The sequence below is a fragment of the Pongo pygmaeus genome, chromosome 2, assembly GCF_028885625.2.
Source record: "Pongo pygmaeus isolate AG05252 chromosome 2, NHGRI_mPonPyg2-v2.0_pri, whole genome shotgun sequence".
In the NCBI taxonomy this organism is placed as follows: domain Eukaryota; kingdom Metazoa; phylum Chordata; class Mammalia; order Primates; family Hominidae; genus Pongo; species Pongo pygmaeus.
In genome coordinates, this window is record NC_085930.1 from 84,282,462 (window position 1) to 84,301,636 (window position 19,175).

Sequence of the window (19,175 nt, forward strand, 5' to 3'; positions counted from 1 at the left end):
AATATAGATCCGGCAAGAGCTTAGCTGTGATCACTCCTAGCTGCTCAGCAAACCACTGAGGTTCCTGGGAAAAAAAAAAATATCTCAAGGGTGTGTTAACTTGGGACACTTGTTAACAGGGGGACCTTCTTGAGGCTTTTTTCCTTCTTTTTAAAAATCATCTTTGATTATTCTTCTTTTCTAGTAAAATAATATTTAGAAAAAATAATGTCAGAGCACAGCAGAAATTCAGATCAAGAAGAACTTCTCGATGAGATTAATGAAGATGAAATCTTGGCCAACTTGTCTGCTGAAGAACTGAAAGAACTGCAGTCGGAAATGGAAGTCATGGCCCCTGACCCCAGCCTTCCCGTGGGAATGATTCAGAAAGATCAAACTGACAAGCCACCAACAGGAAACTTCAATCATAAATCTCTTGTTGATTATATGTATTGGGAAAAGGCATCCAGGCGCATGTTGGAAGATGAACGAGTTCCCGTCACCTTTGTGAAATCCGAGGTAACCAGAGATTTGTGTACAACCGAGAAATGGCTGCCTGGGATGGGCTGTTAGGGGTCCCTGTTGTAACTGTGATTTCTCAAGACTCCAGGGTTTGGTTCTGCTTTGTTTTTGCCATATCTAGATTAAACCATAATATTTAATCCTACTCCAGACTGGAACTTTCTGAAACACTTAAATTTATATTTACAAGGGGAAAATTGGGTAATTTCTTGCAAATGTCTCTTTTTAAAAATTGCTGTCGGGTTTGCTGTGTCAGAAAGCCTGTGTTCTATTGCCACAATACTTAGTGACTTAACTCATAACCCAGAGGCAGTTGTCCTTAACTTTCTTTTTTATTGCAGGCCCCTTTGAGAAACTAATGACAGCTCTGTAGCCTCTCTCTCTCTCTCTCTGGCACATCCAAACATATGCAGTGTTTCGCACACAGTGTCAAACATTTCAGTCCTCCTGAAGTCTGGCCACACACCCTGCAATTAAACCAAGTCGAATAACCAGAAAATGTCTTATATTATTACTATGTATTGGCTGTCAGTGATGACATTTAGAAATCGATGGCTATTAAGTGGTTTTGAAGCTAGTTCTTCACTTTCTAAAACCTGAAAGCTAGAATTGTTGACTCTGCAAACTTACTGTGCATGAGCATAATTTTTTTTAATGTTCCACTTGAAAATGACTTAACAGAAAGAGGACAGAGATGCCTCCTAGGTAAAGTCTCTTTAGGTTATGCCTGTTGACAAAGATACATCTTGTTAAATTACTCTAACGCTGGCTGTAATTAAGGAAAGTTGTCAATTGGTTTAAACATGTACTAAGATTAAGAAAAGAAACAGCTGGATTGATCAGGGTAGAGTTCAAGGTACAATTTGCAGATTTTTTTACAACTGGAGATCAATGGATGAAAAGCCAGTTTCAGGGGGTAAAAATGAGTACTTGCAACATTTTTTTCCTTCCTCTGGTATAACTTAAACAGTTTGGTGGTTGGCTCCCCCTTCTGGTCACGATGAGAAATGCAGTGGTGACGACTTCAGGTGGTTAAGGTGACTTGTCACTGTCTCTTCTGACCTATGAACCTGTGTCACAACTTGCTATATTGGCTTTCAAAATGATATCTATGAGGCACACATATTGCATAGAAAAGCATTATAATTGATGCGCAAGAATCTAATGCATATTATTGATAAAAGGCCCATTTTATTTCCCAGACTAAGCAATTATTTCTCAATGTTTGCATAATCCTGTTTCATCTTACAGCTGGCCCTGGTTCCTAGGCACTTTCTTTCAAAAGAAACTGGGATAGTAAACTTGTCCCAGACAGAGTACCATGGCAGTTTTCAAAGAACTGAAAAAATAGAATCAAAATTGAGGTTTTAAATATACACATATATGTATGTATGTATGTATATATATATATATGTATGTATGTATATATGTGTATATATATATTTAAAATCAAAATTGAGGTTTTTAAATATATATATTCCAAAATCTCAGACGTATCTAATTTCCCATACATTATGTTATGTTCTCAGAGGAAGTTCACGTACATTCTATACTAGATTAGTAGACATTGTAGGAATGTTAATTTTAGGGCAATAATTTCATTATTCTAATATATTTATAATATCACATTTATAATATATTGGAATAATAAGGAAATTATTGCCCTGACTCAGTACTGTTGGGTACTAGATGCCTATTTGGTATATACAAAATCAAGGCTTCAGTGTATCCATGAACAATTCTATGAGGTTTTCAAAACAATTTTTAACTGCTTCTGAAATTAACCTCCGTTAAAAAGTACAGAATATTAAAACAAAATTAATAAGGTTTCATTTTAGTATTCATTTTAATTTATGGGATGGGATAACCATCCATTTTTAGCAATCAGTTATTTAAATAAGCATTATTTAAAATAGCAACCAGCTCTTTTAAATAAGCATTTCTATTATCTCCACTAGCTGATGCTCTACTTCATATTTCTTCTCTGCTGTGTATTTTAACCCTCATAAACCTCTCTTGTAGGAAAAGACTCAAGAAGAGCATGAAGAAATAGACAAATGTAATAAAAATATGGCCCAGTATTTAAAAGAAAAGCTCAATAATGAAATAGTTGCAAATAAAAGAGAATCAAAGGGCAGCAGCAATGTCCAGGAAACAGATGATGAAGAAGATGAAGAAGAAGAAGATGATGATGATGATGATGATGAAGGAGAAGATGATGCTGAAGAGAGTGAAGAAATGAACAGAGAAGAGGAAGGCAAAACAAAGGAACAAATTAGAAATTGTGAGAACAACTGCCAGCAGGTAACTGACAAAGCATTCAAAGAACAGAGAGACAGACCAGAGGCCCAAGAACAAAGTGAGAAAAAAATATCAAAATTAGATCCTAAGAAGTTAGCTCTAGATACCAGCTTTTTGAAGGTAAGTGCAAGGCCTTCAGGAAACCAGACAGACCTGGATGGAAGCTTGAGGAGAGTTAGGAAAAATGATCCTGACATGAAGGAACTCAACCTGAACAACATTGAAAACATCCCCAAAGAAATGTTATTGGACTTTGTCAATGCAATGAAGAAAAACAAGCACATCAAAACATTCAGTTTAGCCAATGTGGGTGCAGATGAGAATGTAGCATTTGCCTTGGCTAACATGTTACGTGAAAATAGAAGCATCACCACTCTCAACATCGAGTCCAATTTCATCACAGGTAAAGGGATTGTGGCCATCATGAGGTGTCTCCAGTTTAATGAGACGCTAACTGAGCTTCGGTTTCACAATCAGAGGCACATGTTGGGTCACCATGCTGAAATGGAAATAGCCAGGCTTTTGAAGGCAAACAACACTCTCCTGAAGATGGGCTACCATTTTGAGCTTCCGGGTCCCAGAATGGTGGTCACTAATCTGCTCACCAGGAATCAGGATAAACAAAGGCAGAAACGACAGGAAGAGCAAAAACAGCAGCAAATCAAGGAACAGAAGAAGCTGATAGCCATGTTAGAGAATGGGTTGGGGCTGCCCCCTGGGATGTGGGAGATGTTGGGAGGACCCATGCCAGATTCCAGAATGCAGGAATTCTTCCAGCCACCACCGCCTCGGCCTCCCAACCCCCAAAACGTCCCCTTTAGTCAACGTAGTGAAATGATGAAAAAGCCATCGCAGGCCCCGAAGTACAGGACAGACCCTGACTCCTTCCGGGTGGTGAAGCTGAAGAGAATCCAGCGCAAATCTCGGATGCCGGAAGCCAGAGAACCACCCGAGAAAACCAACCTCAAAGATGTCATCAAAACGCTCAAGCCAGTGCCGAGAAACAGGCCACCCCCACTGGTGGAAATCACTCCCAGAGATCAGCTGCTAAACGACATTCGTCACAGCAATGTCGCCTATCTTAAACCTGTAAGTAGAAGGAGAGAGAAATGGTGACTGAGCACCCTCCATAGTAAATGCATCCCAACTTTATTCCCTATTTGTTTTAACATAAGGGGATACTCACTAATTGAGACCAACTGGGGGAAGCCAATGAGCATTACCAATAGAACTAAATTACTGTTATCCCTAAGGATGTACACCTGTAGCACCCCATATCTAGGTACGCCTATATGACTTCTGTAACAATGATATTAGCAGCTAACATTTAGGGAGCATTTACTATAGGCTGGAGTTGTTATATGAATTAACTCATGTAATCATCTTACTAACCCTAGAAGCTAGATACTGTTATTCTCCCCATTTAATAAAAATGATACTGAGGCTTAGAGAATTTAATAACATGTGGAGGAGATACAGCTAGGAAGTGGTAGAGCTGACATTGAAACCCGGTTCTGAGTCTAGAGTCAAGCTTTAATTCACCTCATTCTTCTGACCTCTTCAAGTGCATATTCAAAAGAACACCATTCCAGCCACAATGGAGCTGACACTCAGAGATCCCCAGGATCCTATAGTGAGGAATAACTAAGAATGAGGCCAGGCCGGGCCCGTTGGCTCGTGCCTGTAATCCCAGCACTTTGGGAGGCCAAAGCAGGTGGATCACGAGGTCAAGAGATCGAGATCATTCTGGCCAACATGGTGAAACCCCATCTCTACTAAAAATACAAAAATTATCTGGGCATGGTGGTAGGCACTTGTAGTCCCAGCTACTCAGGAGGCTGAGGCAGGAGAGTCGCTTGAAACTGGGAGGCAGATGGTGCAGTGAGCCGAGACCGCACCACCGTACTCCAGCCTGGTGACAGAGCGAGACTCCATCTCAAAAAAAAAAAAAAAAAAAGCCAAATTGGGCCAGTCGTTTGTAGATAATTGAATGCTTCCAAAATGCATAGAAACAGTTCTTTTTAGTAGATGAAGAGAGACTGTCTGAAATTGCATTTGTATTGCTCACTTTTTAGGCAGATAAATGTTGAACTTCAGGTTGGTGTCAAAGTGAATTCATGGAGTTTTAAAATCACTATTTCAATTTATTATTTACCATGATCCACGATTACTGCCAAGTGGAAAAGTTATTTTCCTTGCAACTTAAGTTGCAGTAATGAAGATGTTTTGGTCATTATTATGATGGCATTTATTGAGGTTGAAAGATGTGTTCAGTGGCCACAGGTGATTGATAATTAACTACATTATTTTAAAATCTCCTGTAATATAGCCACGAGATTATGTTGACAGGATAGTCAGTATATTATTTTGTTACACAGATTCATGTTTTTTCAAAACATGTTGAATTTTTATGCATGCTTGCTCTTTTTCTGCTTTAAAGAGCTTGATACTCTGAAATAATTGCTAGTCTTTCACATATGTATGGTCCTTATTCCCAACTCCTAGAATGGAGAATTATCAATAGCCCATTCTTCTAAATCAAAGCTGACTTTCTTCTATGATTTAGAGAGGCTCTGATTCTTCCTGGAGCAGTGGCCAGGGTGAGAACGCTGGAGGTCACATGAGGTCAGACAATGGTTCTTTGCCTGCCCTTGGGCACAACATCAAGACTTTCTGCACCTGCTCTTCTCTGGACAGCCAGAACTCCCCTGGGAATGAATTGGGGTATTGTTTGAGAGAAACTAGTTCTACAACTTTTCCAGTAACTAGTCATTGACAAAGAATATTCAAGCCACCTTGGTGGCTGTACATTCAGAAAAGAACAGTCTGAAAAGAATGATGAGACGTCTTTTAAAAAACATCTGTGCTAAAGGTGGCATGTAAGTTCGGAGCAGAAGAGGGAATGAAGTTCAAAAGAGCATCTGAACCAACTCCCTGACTTCTGAGTGCTCTGCTGAGCAAATCCATTTTTCATGGGTCAGTTCCATTCTATCCATTCACTTATTTGTTAATCTAACAAATATATATGTCAGGCAGATGAGAAGGATTGGGGATATAGTGGTAAATCAGGTTCAATCTCGACTGCACACACAGCTTACAGCGTAGGTTTAGTTTTTCAGCCCCTCTGCCTTTTACTCAACTGAGAACACTACAGTTTTGGGTCTAGAGTCTAGAACAAAAGACATTAAAATAAACTCATGATGATAATTGCAAGAATAAAACACCCCACTGAGCACTGCATTTTTCATGTTTTAATCAATTCAAAAGGTTTAAAAAAAATAATTCAAGAAAAACATGCCGCAAAGTGAACTCTGACATGCTTTTTGAATGACAATCTTGCATATCACCCTCGGTTTTGAAATGGCTTCATTTTTTCTGAAGGATTGGCAATTTCTCCTGCCTTCAGTTGCCTGGCTTGGCCTGTGACAGACATCTGTTTGCATGTGTCTCAGTTACAAAATGTCACATAACTTCATCTATTTGGTCCCGGAAAACACTCGGCAAGAAAAATATGAAAATGCCTCCTTGCACTAATGAAAATTTGCTTCACTAATATCAGTTTGCTTCCCAGCACTCTGTTTCTGTGCCTTTCTGCATGTACCATAAATTTCTGCTTTAAAGCCAAAACACAGTATAATCTTTTAAAAGATATTTTAATTTTTTTCTTTTGTTTTGAGGTTATTTTAGACTTACAGAAGGTCAAAAGTAGTACAGAGAATTCTTGCATACCCGTCTCACTTTACCACATTTGCTTACTTATCTTTCTTTAAAAGCTATTTTAAGAGGCAATACATCTGTGTGTGTAGTATCAACAGGGCACTTGACTCAATGGAGGTAATAATAGTATGAATAGCTATGATGTGTTCGCACTTGGGTCTCCAGCCAACTATTGTAAAACACCATCGATTTTAAGATGCATTCTGATTTCAGAGCTGTTGAAATGTCCCAAAATATACATCTTAGACTCAAAATACAGTAAACACTATAAATGGTAATGTCACAAAATCCCAGCAGAAAGGGATAGTTTTAGCCAATCAAATGAGACAAGACAATGTTCACTTGATAGAGGTGAAATGAAGGGTTTTGGGGGTTTGGGACAGATGCCCTCCAAATCCATGGATTTTCAAGAATGAGGTTAAAATTAAAACACAGTTTTGAAACCTTGTGGGGTTCTGTGTGTGTGTGTGTGTGTGTGTGTGTGTGTGATGTTACTAACGAGAACATCATTCAGAAACAAATTTTTTTCTTAGAAAAGTTTTTTTTGTGTGTGTGTTTGTTTTTGAGACAGGATCTCTATCACCCAGGCTGGAGTGCAGTAGCTCAATTACGGCTCACTGCAGCCTCAACCTCCAGGGCTCAAGTGATCCTCCCACCTCAGACTCCTGAGTAGCTGGGACCACAAATGCATGCCACCACACCCGGCTAATTTGTTTTTGCTTTTTAATTTGTAGGGATGAGATCTCACTATGTTGCCCAGGCTGGTCTCAAATTCTTGAGCTCAAGTGATCCTTCCGCTTCAGCCTCCCAAAGTGGTGGGATTACAGGCATCGGCCACCATGCTCGACAGAAAAATTTTTTTAAATTGTAGTTACTGGCTGGGAGTGGTGGTTCATACCTGTAATCTCAACAGTTTGGGAGGCCAAGGCAGGAGGATTGCTTGAGCCCAGGAATTCAAGACCAACATGAGCAACAAAACAAAGTGAGATCCTGTTTCTACAAAACATTTTTAAAAGTTAGCCTAGTGTGATGGCATGCACCTGTGGTACCAGCTACACAAGAGGCTGAGGCAGGAGGATCACTTGAGCCCAGGAAGTCAAGGCTGCAGTGAGCCATGTTTGTGCCACTGCACTACAGCCTGGGCAACAGAGTGAGACCCTGTGTGAAAAATAAAAGTAGTTATTTTCCTTATAGATTTGGAAATATTACTTTTGTATTTGATAGAGCACGTGTATTTTAAAATTCTTTTTTAGGCTGGGTGCGGTGGCTCACGCCTGTAATCCCAGCACTTTGGGAGTTCGATCACTTGAGGCCAGGAGTTTGAGACCAACCTGGCCAACGTGGTGAAAACCCATCTCTACTAAAAATACAAAAATATTCGGGTGTGGTGGCGCTCACCTGTAATCCCAGCTACTTGGGAGGCTGAGGTATGAGAATCACTAGAACCTGGGAGGTGGAGTTTGCAGTGAGCCAACAGGGTGCCACTGCACTCCAGCCTGGGCAACAGAGCGAGATTCTGTCTCAAAAATTTTAAATTAATGCTTATTCTCTCCCTACCCCACGCTTCTGGCCTGGGATACCTGAAATGAAGTTGCTGGCAAAAAATAAAGGAAAATCCATATACTTGCTTTGCTCAAATGCTTCCTCCTCTGAGAAATTACCCATTCAATTCGATTTAAAAGAAATTTACTCCGTGGGCCAGGTATTGAAAACTGGTAAAGCATGAGGTAAAGCAGGCCCGCTTTATTTGGCTTGGGTATCATTGTGTAAGTTTTTGAATGTCACATGCAAAAATTCCAGATATCTAGCACCACTTGGAACATCAGATCTGGCCACAATGCACTTGCATGGAAAAAATCAGCTGTTTCTATGCATAGGTTTCATCCTTGAGAATGCTCATGGACCCTCTAGTTTTTCTCTTTTGCCCTTACTGCTTTGTACCTGGCATGCTTCACTCATTTACATGACTTATTTGGCTTCTATAGAATTTTTTTAGTTTGCTCTTGTTGTTTTTAGCTATGTTTTTAAAAATCTTTGTCTTATCTAACAAACTGAATTTATTAGGTAATGACTAAATCATTTCCCTATGAGTTAATAAAGCTGAGTCAGTATGATAACACAAAGATGTTAGGCTGGTTTAGGCCTATCCCTCCCTGACAAATGTGCGATATTCTTTCATCTTCAAAAATGTTGTGGTCTGCTCACTCCTACCATCTCAAATGAGTGTTTGTACTTTTCACTGAGATGAAATCCCATTTGCAGCAACTGTCTAATTCCCTGAGGCCAGCTGCATTTTGTATCATATCCAAGCTTCTGTGCCAATCACGCAAGATAACTATTTTAACATTCACTCAATTTCACTTCAGGCTTACTCATGTATATCTGGACTGCTCCCATCCAGTTGGCTAAAGCCATTGCTAAATTTTCCTCCAGAAAGATTTCAGTATAATAATATCATGGGCAGCCTTAGTACATCAAAAGACTCCATGACACATTAGGGGTTGTTATGATTACAGAATTGAAGTTTACAAACCCTTCAGCATTCATCTTCATCACTGGCCATTTCTTCTTTGCTGCATTTATGAGATCTTCTTTCTCTTTAGCCAGATTCTCTAGATTCTATCCTTTTGTAATTTTCTCCTCTTTCCCATCACAAAATAGGAAATTTTCTCCTCTTTCTCTTGTCACACAATCTAGAACAATTCCCAATTCTCCCTTTCCCTTTAGATCACTCAGGGTTTTCTTAGCACATTCAATCTGTCCCCAAACCAAGCTGCTCATTTTTAGGCCTTGTGGTTGTTTCTAGTTCCCGGTTTTCTGTCTTATCTCCATTCTGTCAAGCTTTCAGGTCTAAAACTCCAGGGTTACCTTCTACTCCTTTTTTTCCTTCGACCCCTCCTCCCCCGTTTTTGGGGCCTCCAATAAAGAAACCAGGATGATCTAGAAGAGCCAAGGCCAAACATAGATCATAGCTTTGTAAATGTTACGATTCTTATAAAGGGAGCCTCCATAGGAAAAAAGCAATGTAACATTTCAAGCTCATCAAGAGCACGTATAATCCAGGAATTATATAAACCAGAATTGCTTGCCTTTAATGTGTAGTGGGGAAAAAGGTTTTTTATACACTTTTCTAAAGTCCATACAGTGATTCTCAAATGTTATTGTGGATTAAAATCACCTAAAGGGCTAAATACAGATTACTGAGTCCACTGACAGAGTCTCTGACTCAGTAGGTCTTAGCTGGGGCCTAAGAATTTGCATTTCTGACAAATTCCGTGGTAATGCTGCTGCTGCTTATTCTGGGACCACATTTGACAATCACGACTCTGTGACATCTATGGTAAACCATGTCTGCTGCTATCTTCCCTGAAGGGCCTTGCTTTCTTGCCTCCGTACCACCCTTTGCCTCAAATTACCTTTTCTTCTATCTCTGTTAGAATCTATCCAATTTCCAAGGCTTGACTCAAATGCTACTTCTTACAACAAAACATCAGGAGTACTCTGCCTGTATATTTCCATTACCTTTTGTCCACACCTCTTTTATAGCACCTCCCACTTTCTGCTTCAGGTTGACAGCCCTTCTGGCCACAGTGGTGCAAAGACTTTGAGCCTTACAGGATTCTGAGTTCTTCAAAGCAGGTCTTGCTCATCTCTGTCCTGGACATCCACTGACGTGTTGGTCCAGAGCAGTAACTTAATACAGGTAGACCAAATTAAATAGCCTGTGCTGAAACCAACCTTCCCACTTGCCCTGCCTCCCAGCCTCTGAGTGTATGCATATGTGTGCACTCTGTAATGCTAGACACACACATACACACACACGAGCACACTAGACATACTTTCTTTGAAAACTAACAAGCAAAGGGGAAAAAGGCTCCCTACTAATAACACAAGTTGATTCTCTTCTGTTTGTAAGTTTTACATTTTTATAACATCATATCTAGCTATTTTTATGATTTCTACCTTTTGTATTCTGCTTAGAAATGGCCTCTTTGAAAATGATTAAAATGTGTGCCTGCCTTTTCTTGCAACTTTTATAGTTTTTGGTTTTTAAAAAATATTTGATATTATGGATAGATTAAAGCGTTAATTTTTAAAGTCAGTAGAAAGCAAGAAGGCTATTTTATTATTTCTTTTCCAAATAGTTAACCAGTGATCATTTAGTGACTCATTCCTCTTTTCCCCAGTGATCTGAACTACCAGTTTGGTCATATTTTAAATAAGTAAATATGTGTCTGGGTTTACTATTCTGGGTGAGTGCCACATTTTCTTTTTAAAATATTATTCTGGGCTGGGCATGGTGGCTCACACCTGTAATACCAGTACTTTGGGAGGCCAAGGCAACAGGATCACTTGAGGCCAGGAGGGCCTGGCTGCATTGAGTTATCATTGCACCACTGCACTCCAGCCTGGGCGACAGTGAGATCCTCATCTCTCTAAATAATTTAAAAATTTTTTAATTTAAAATATTATTTTGGAACTCTTCCATGCATATATAAACAAATACAGGGAATAACTTATATAAAATTCTTCTTTTTCCATTCCATAATACAAAGAACACAGCGTTTTAGCTATTTATTGCAGCTTTACAGTCATTTTAAATACCTGGCTCATGGTTTCTCTTAACTACTGGTGTTCTCCATGGGAGAGCCCTGCCAGGTGCAGTCATACCCGTCTCTTCTCAAAGTCTGGCACAAGGGACGTAGAGGGTCAGAAGCCATGGAAGTTCCCTTGGCTTGAAGGCTGGCAGGCAGCAGCACATCAAAGGTCCTCTCTGGTGGGCAGGATGTTGGAAAAACATTCCTAGCCAAAGACTGTGGGCCGAGAACTGGCTGCAAGAGAAGCCATAGCAGATGACCAAAATGGTTCATCAAACTGGCAGGTGGACATTAGCAATACAGGGAGAAACATTCCTAGTCATTGTTATACAAATGCCCAGGGGACACTGGGCATCTTCAGTGTCCTCTGGAAGGTACACACATGACGGATGAGTTACTTTCCTAAGATACAATGACACTTGAAACCCTCTAAAAACTTGCTTTGTCCTTAAGGTTTTCCTATGAGGCAGAAGTATGAAGTGGGTTTGCAGTGTTGGACTTCTGTCGTTGTTTTATAATTTTTTTTTTTGTCTTGGGGGATGCTTTATATATGTATATATATGTGTGTGTATATATATATATATATAGTTTTTTTTTTTTTTGAGACAGCGTCTCTGTTGCCCAGGCTGGAGTGCAGTGGCGGGATCCCAGCTCAAGGCAACCTCTGCCTCCCAGGTTCAAGCAATTCTCCTGCCTCAGCTCCCTGAGTAGCTGGGTTTATAGGCACGTGCCACCACACCCAGCTAATTTTTATATTTTTAGTAAAGGCAGGGTTTCACCATGTTGGCCAGGCTTGTCTTGAACTCCTGACCTCGGGAGAACCGCCCACCTTGGCCTCCCAAAGTGCTGGAATTACAGGCATCAGCCACTGCGCCCAGCCTTGTTATAAAACTCTTAAGAAAATCAGGTGGCTGGGTACGGTGGCTCACACCTGTAATCCCAGCACTTTGGGAGGCCAAGGTGGGCGGAGCACCTGAGGTCAGGAGTTCATGACAAGCCTGGCCAACATGGTGAAACCCTGTCTCTACTAAAAATACAAAAATTAGCTGGGTGTGGTGGCATGCACCTGTAGTCCCAGCTACTTGGGAGGCTGAGGCAGGAGAATCGCTTGAACCTGGGAGACAGAGGTTGCCTTGAGCTGGGATCATGCCACTCCACTCCAGCCTTGGTGACAGAGTAAGACTTTGTCTAAAAAAAATTAAATAAAAATCCCAACAAAGTGAGATGGGTCTCACTTTGTTGTTCAAGCTGGACTTGAACTCCTGGCCTCAAGTGATTCTCCCATCTCAATCTCCTGAGTAGCCAGGATTATAGGCGCATGCCCCCTTGCCTGGCTTATATTTCATGTTTAAATATTTCTGACCTTCAGATTAGGAGTGTGCTTCAAAGAGGAAAGACATGTTTTAAAAAGAACATATATTTTATATTCTTATAGTGATATTTTTACAGGCAGTATATAATAATGAGCACTGAAATCAGGCAGTCCTGGTTCAAATCCTGCTCTGCCACTTGCTAGCTGTATGATCTTAGGCAAGTTACCGTCTTCTCTGAGCCATTTCTCTCCTTACAAGGCTTTTGTAGGATGTAATGAGATACTGTTTTAAAAATAAGTGTTAGGCCGGGCACTCATGCCTGTAATCTCAGCACTTTGAGAGTCTGAGGCAGGTGAATCACTTGAGGCCAGGAGTTCGAGACCAGCCAGGCCAACATGGTGAAACCCTGTCTCTACTAAAAATATAAAAATTAGCTGGGCATTGGTAGCACATGCCTGTAATCCAAGCTACTTGGGAGGCTGAGGCAGGAGAATCGCTTGAACCCGGGAGTTGGAGGTTGTAGTGAGCCAAGATGGTGCCACTGCACGCCAGCCTGGAAGATAGACTGAGACTCTATCTCAAAAAAAAAAAAGTGTTAACATGGATTACTCACTTGTATAATAGCCTTGTGAATTAGATACTATTATTATCATTTTACAGCTGAGAAAACTGATGCCCAACACCACACAACTACTACATGCTAGTGGCAGTCTTTGAACCCAGGCCAACTTGGGCACCTGCCCTCTTATTTCCATGATGTACTTCGCCACGTGCTCAAAGCCCTTGGAAGAGTCCCTGGCATTAGTAAATGTCCAATAAATGGTGGCTGTGGTTATGATTCTTGTTTTATCTTGACTTTGGGGGTGTTTTGGCCAGAATTTAAAACCTATTCTGTATCTTTTAAGGCATGTAAATTCTGTAATTTTTACTGCAAAGCTCTTAAATTTCCAGGATTAATTTCCCCCGTTTCTACAAATGCTTAAATCGCAGGTGCAACTGCCAAAAGAACTGGCGTAAGAGGCAACAGAGTCATCTAGAAGAACAAGAAATGGAAATAGTGACTCTTGGATTACAGCGTGGAGACTATGTCAGCAGCAATACTTTAGGATCTACGTGGCAGAAGTGGGAACAATGCTACCATCTGATAAGGGTATTTGTAAAAGGCAGAATGTTTGGGCCATGGAAAAGTAGAGGCTGAAGAGGAAGGTGGAAGGAGATAAAATATAATATTCAGAGGCAATATTTTCTATTTGCAATCAATTTGAGTGACTTAGGTGAAATTTAGAGTCATATTTCCAGAAGCAGAAGTTAAAAAAATTTTTTTAAACAAACATTTGCTTTATTATTGTTTTCTTGTGGTAAATAATAAATATAACAAGTGTTAACTATTGTATTCCCATTTTTTTCTCCTTCCATCTCTTCTGCTGTAATTCATCACATAGTATCCTAAAGGGAACAAATAATGTTTCAACCTATGGAAAATGTGAAGGATGAATTGAGCTCCTGGCCCTTCTGATGCTTTGAAATGAAAGGATTGTTCCTTAGAGCTTCTCTGCAGAATCAGTGGAGATTTTCAGTTTCCCACCCTGCCTGGCTTTCTCTCTCAGTGACTCCCTTGGTGTTTTGGATTATTCTTTCTATAGGGGTACCTGTGAGGGGCAGAACACGTAAGCCACAGAACATGGTGAAAACTAAGTGTCACTAGGAAAAGTAATGGGAAAGTAAACCCTGCATATATGAAAACTTCCTGGCAGCAAGTTTTCATATATAGAGGGACAATGGGAGACAGCATGCTGTTTTTATAGAAAAAAAATTTTACACAGTATAGTTATTGACAAGCTTTTGGTTTTGGCTAAACACACACACACACACACACTCATATATGTTTACTCTGTAAGTCTGATTTTATCACTCTCAAACATATTTTAAAGGAAACTTGCTTACAGGATTAAACTTGAACTACTTATCTTATTCTTTAAGGCACTCCATTGCCTGGCCCCAATTTACTATCCTGTCTCATCGCCCACAAATCCTTTATACTCCTCTTGATGAAACATCCTCGTGCACACCCTTGTGCCTTTGCTTGCATTAACCCTTCCAAGAGACTTCCCTCCCGTTCTCCATTAATGAACGTCCTACCCAGTCTTCAACTCCCGTGTCAGATCCTGTGTCCTCCATAAGAAACTTTGCAGACAACTCCAATCTGTCGTTCTTCCAAGTTCCTAGAGGCCTTAATTATTCATTCTAGCCACTGGGTGCGTAGAATTTGAGATTTTTGTAATAATAGAAGTAGTGTGAACCCTAGAAATTAGAAAATCAAGCTTTGGGCCAGGTGCGGTGGCTCACGCCTGTAATCCCAGCACTATGGGAGGCCAGGGAGGGCGGATCTCCTGAGGTCAGGAGTTCGAGACCAGCCTGGCCAACATGGTGAAACCCCGTCTCTACTAAAAATACAAAAATTAGCTGGGCATGGTGGCAGGCACCTGTAATCCCAGCTACTCAGGAGGCTGAGGCAGGAGAATGGCTTGAACTGGGGAGGCGGAGGTTGCAGTGAGCCAAGATCGCATCACTGTACTCCAGCCTGGGTGACAGAGTGATACTCCATCTATCTCAAAAATAAATAAATAAATAAAAAGCTTTGGTGCCTTTTCTCTCTTCTTTACCTGAGTAAATAATTGGCACCTGCCTTCTTTCTCCTTTTATGTTATCATAAGTGGCATGTATCAAACCAAACAGGCTAGGGGAGAATAGGTCTAATTGGGACAAACTTAAAAACAACACATTATTTGGCAGATTATTTCCCATGGCACATTAAAAGCCATGGGAAAGAAATATGGTGTTTCTATTTTTTTTAAGATAGTTTAGTATGTACAAAAGTATCCAAATTTAAATATAGTTTTCAATGGCTGATAGTTTTGTTTTCTCACCCTTCAATATTTCTAGAAAACATCCTTGCATACAAAGCAGGATAGCTAAGAAAGGGCTGTAACAAACAAAACTTTAAGTGTCTAGCACATACTACATCTAAGAGGCTAAACTCTGATAGGAAAAGCACTTTAAACATAATTAAAAGCTTAATGTAAATTAGTAGTTGAAATTCTAGGCCGGCACAGTGGCTCATGCCTGTAATCCCAGCACTTTAGGAGGCCAAGGTGGGTGAATCACATGAGGTCAGGAGTTCAAGACCAGCCTGACCAACATGGTGAAACCCCGTTTCTACTTAAAAAAAAAAAAAATACAAAATTAGCCAGGCATGGTAGCTCATGCCTGTAATCCCAGCTACTTGGGAGGCAGGAGAATCGCCTGAACATGGGAGGTGGAGGTTGCAGTGAGCTGAGATTGCACCATTGCACTCCAGCCTGGGCAACAAGAGCAAAACCTCATCTCAAAAAAAAAAAAAAAAAAATTCTAGAAAGCCCCTATGCATTTGTTTGTATAGCCACAGTATTAATAAAGAAGTCAGGAATTTCAAAATGTGCTGTAAGAGGGTTTTTATCTTAGATATACAAGAAGAAAAGATGATCCAATTTCATAGCTTATGGCCTCAATACACAGGTTTTGCCCAAAGAGGTGAAGCAGTTCACATTATGCTTTTTCTACCACCCAACCCTAAAGATCTTAGTTGCAGATTTTCGCTTGTTTTTCAAATGTAATCATAATTTACAACATTTATATGTTATATTTTTCTATTATTACCCTTCCAGAATTGACTACTGGCCATTAGTAATTACAAGTATCTTTTTTTATTAGTTTCTCCAAATTTATTGTATTTTGTCAGCAGAATTCACCTTGTAGAAAATGGAAGGGGCTAACATGTATATAAAACTCATGCCATGTTTAAAAATAGGATCCCACTAGAATTGTTTTATTCCGGCTGCAAGTTAATAAAGTAAAGTATTCAAGCTTTACTAAACAGTATTTGAAACAGCTGAAGTGTTTGCTTCACTGTTTATAGGGTCGTCGCCAAGTTTCTCAGGTATTTAAGACAGATGTGCATTAAATAAAGTCTCACCAAAAAAACCTTTAATCAATTTTATTCTTCATATTGGGTAAGGGTACAGATTCTAGACCATGTCTGTGAAGTCATGGTGATATCACTGTGCTAAAGATCATGGCTGTAGGTTGGCTGAGAATTTAAAATGCAAGAAAAATCAGAAGCAGCACATCATTGCTTCTTATTCTAGGACATACAGAGAGTTTCTTCAGTAAGTACCACTCCAGTTGTCTTCACAATTTAATGCTACAGAAACCTAAATGTTTCTACTTCATCTATGCAATCATTCAGTTGGCAGGCAAAACATTTTTTATCACCTATTTATAAAAACATGAGAAAGGGAGGAAAAGTAATAGAATGTATAAACTCATGCTATCATAATTCTAATGTCTAGCTATAAAGGCATATGGTTGTAACAACTGCTATCTAAAATTTTTTATTAGCTGCAGTAGCTGCATTCCATTTTCATTACCATTTTTTAAAGTCTTTTTGCTTGGTCATCTAAGGACGTTTTTCAAATTTCAAAAGATCAGCTATTATTGTCCTCCTTGTGCCCCTAAAGAATTAATAAAATGCACATTCATTTCCTTCTTTCTAAATGTTCCAGTTAAAAACTAAATGCAAAAATGGCAAACATTTTCTTGGACCATTTTTTTTTTCACTGTAACAACAAAAAATGTGCAAGGTAAATAGAACTCAAGTTTTGTTTTATTTTTTGTCTGTTTGTTTTTTAATAAGTCTGTCCAGAATAATACAGGTTACATAGCTGTAACCATCTTAAGGAAAATGACATTAAGTTTGCAACAAATACCTGCTGGTGAAAGCACATTACTAGCATTTCAAAAATTTACAAAAATGTAACAAAATATCCTAAACAGCTATCTTTATATTTGTAAACGAAGTATGAACAACTGGCTTAACCAGTTTCCACTGCACATCAAACAGGTGGCAAAGTGATAGAGATCATCTTTGATTTTTAAGAGAATAATAAAAACTAATTTATATCCCACACATTACGTTTCTAGGGGATTAGGAACAGGCTAACACATGATGTCATCTACTTTAACAGACTTTTCATTTACTCGTATTGCCTTGATACTTTACAGTGATTTTTTTTTTCCTATAAGATAATAGTATTGTTGCTGTAAAAGCCGTAATTCTTTTATTTTTTTTATTCCCTTAAAGAAATCGTGTGATCCATTTCCCATTAGATTTCATAAACACACGTGAAACTTCAGACACAATAGGAGGGTGGTGGTTTTCTTTCAGTTTCTGAGGCCTTCTCTCTGAAACATCAGAGCTGATAATAGTTCGGCCTATACATGCATGCTGCCATAGATAATTGGGTGGTACGTGCACCTCCTATTTCAAAAACGCAAGCAGAAAGTAGGTCTGGACAAGGGCAAACTGCAACTCAATTTCTGCTGCAACCCTATCTCAGGTAAGTTACGTTTATTCCTTCACTTTGCTGATATAGTCAGTGAGTCTGTTGATGCCTTCTTCCTGCTGTTCTAGGGCATCCAGGACAATGCCCATCGGTGTCCTCTTCAAACCTATTCCTTCCATTTTATTCTCCAGTTTGTTCTTGAGGTTCCGAAGTCTCAGCGATGCATGGATAAACATCACTGCAGAGAAGGGACACCTGGTTAACACCAAAGCAACAATTCTCTTTTGCCATATCAATATTACACTCCCTCTCTTCACTCTATTAGTAAACTGCCTTAGTTAGCTACAGTCCAGTCTGCTTCGAATTGATGCAAGCCTTCAAATGGCTCCTTGGACTTTATGTAAAGCTCTCCATCAAGTCATACATAGTATTTTTTGTGCATGAAAGGAAAATGCTGCATTCAACAGGAAGGACCATTATCTGGAAGCCACACCCTTTCCTTCACACACTGATATCATCACCTTGCAGATGCTACTTAAATGTCCTGAAATTCAGAGTGAATCAACGAGATTCCATCCTACCTAAAAATCAACTTACCCAAGGCTTTCCAGAAAAGAACTCTTGCTTGATTCAGGGATTATCTGTATCTTGTTCCCTGCAGGAGCATGTGAGTAAAGTCCACTTTTAAAGTGCCTCCCAGAGGCTTTACCCAAAGTGTTGGGTATAGAATTCTAGATGTAAAAATCTAAGGGCTTTACAGAGTTTCTATAGCCTACCGTTCTCCAAACTTGCTTGATTATTTTACGACAGATTCCCTGTCCCCTTTCCTGGACCTCCTCCACCTGAGCCTTAAAGAGACAGGCCTGGGAATCTGTATTTTAAACAGGTAACCCTCTCTCCATATGATCTATACCAGTGGTTTTACAACTTCCACGTACATTCAAATCACCTGGAGAGCCTGTTAAATAGGCAAATTCCTGGTCTCCACCACCCCAAATTCAGACTGTTACAACTGAGGGAAGGCTCCAGAATTCATTATTTTAATAATCACTCCAGCTGGTTCTGATGTAGGTGGATCTTGGACCCTCATTTTGAAAAACCCTGATGTGGATTCATCTGGAGGATCTCAACCTAGACCATCCATTAGAAATAGGTGAGGAGCTTTCTAAAAACATAACATCCTTGGGTACCACTGTTGACCCACAAAATAAAGATGTGGCTGGGAAATGTATATTTTTAAAAAGTATCCTGAATGCTTCTCACAGTTATCAGTTTGGGAATCACTCACCTAATCTCCTTACTTTAGAGATGAGTGAACTACAGCCCATATAGGATGACTGGTCCAAATCACATGCTGGTTTCCA

General features: G+C 39.7%; 2 protein-coding genes across 3 annotated transcripts in view; one reads left to right on the forward strand and one right to left on the reverse strand.

Moving 5' to 3' along the window:
- On the forward strand, positions 1 to 17,783 carry LMOD3 (leiomodin 3). 2 transcript variants are annotated; one of them, XM_054482736.2, is made up of 4 exons: positions 1 to 90; positions 185 to 498; positions 2,524 to 3,891; positions 13,421 to 17,783. In XM_054482736.2, the coding sequence occupies exons 2-4, from the start codon at positions 208 to 210 to the stop codon at positions 13,445 to 13,447; spliced, it is 1,686 nt and encodes a 561-aa protein (XP_054338711.1). In that variant the 5' UTR covers positions 1 to 90; positions 185 to 207; the 3' UTR covers positions 13,448 to 17,783. The 2 variants fall into 2 exon arrangements, with proteins under 2 accessions (XP_054338711.1, XP_054338710.1); XM_054482735.2 differs by having other exon boundaries at positions 1 to 498.
- The window catches only part of ARL6IP5 (ADP ribosylation factor like GTPase 6 interacting protein 5), a 21,687-nt gene continuing 18,960 nt past the window's right edge, over positions 16,449 to 19,175 (reverse strand). The window contains exon 3 of the mRNA XM_054482742.2: positions 16,449 to 18,049. Coding sequence (XP_054338717.1) covers positions 17,877 to 18,049 — 173 coding nt within the window. The 3' untranslated portion in view covers positions 16,449 to 17,876. The remainder of the gene's footprint in view (positions 18,050 to 19,175) is intronic.

What these genes read in the sequence shown, in the direction of transcription:
- LMOD3 (XM_054482735.2), top strand. Translation starts at nt 208, where the DNA reads ATGTCAGAGCACAGCAGAAATTCAGATCAAGAAGAACTTCTCGATGAG. An exon ending in TCACCTTTGTGAAATCCGAG is followed by an intron (nt 499 to 2,523) that starts GTAACCAGAGAT and finishes CCTCTCTTGTAG; the next exon opens with GAAAAGACTCAAGAAGAGCA. An exon ending in ATGTCGCCTATCTTAAACCT is followed by an intron (nt 3,892 to 13,420) that starts GTAAGTAGAAGG and finishes CTTAAATCGCAG; the next exon opens with GTGCAACTGCCAAAAGAACT.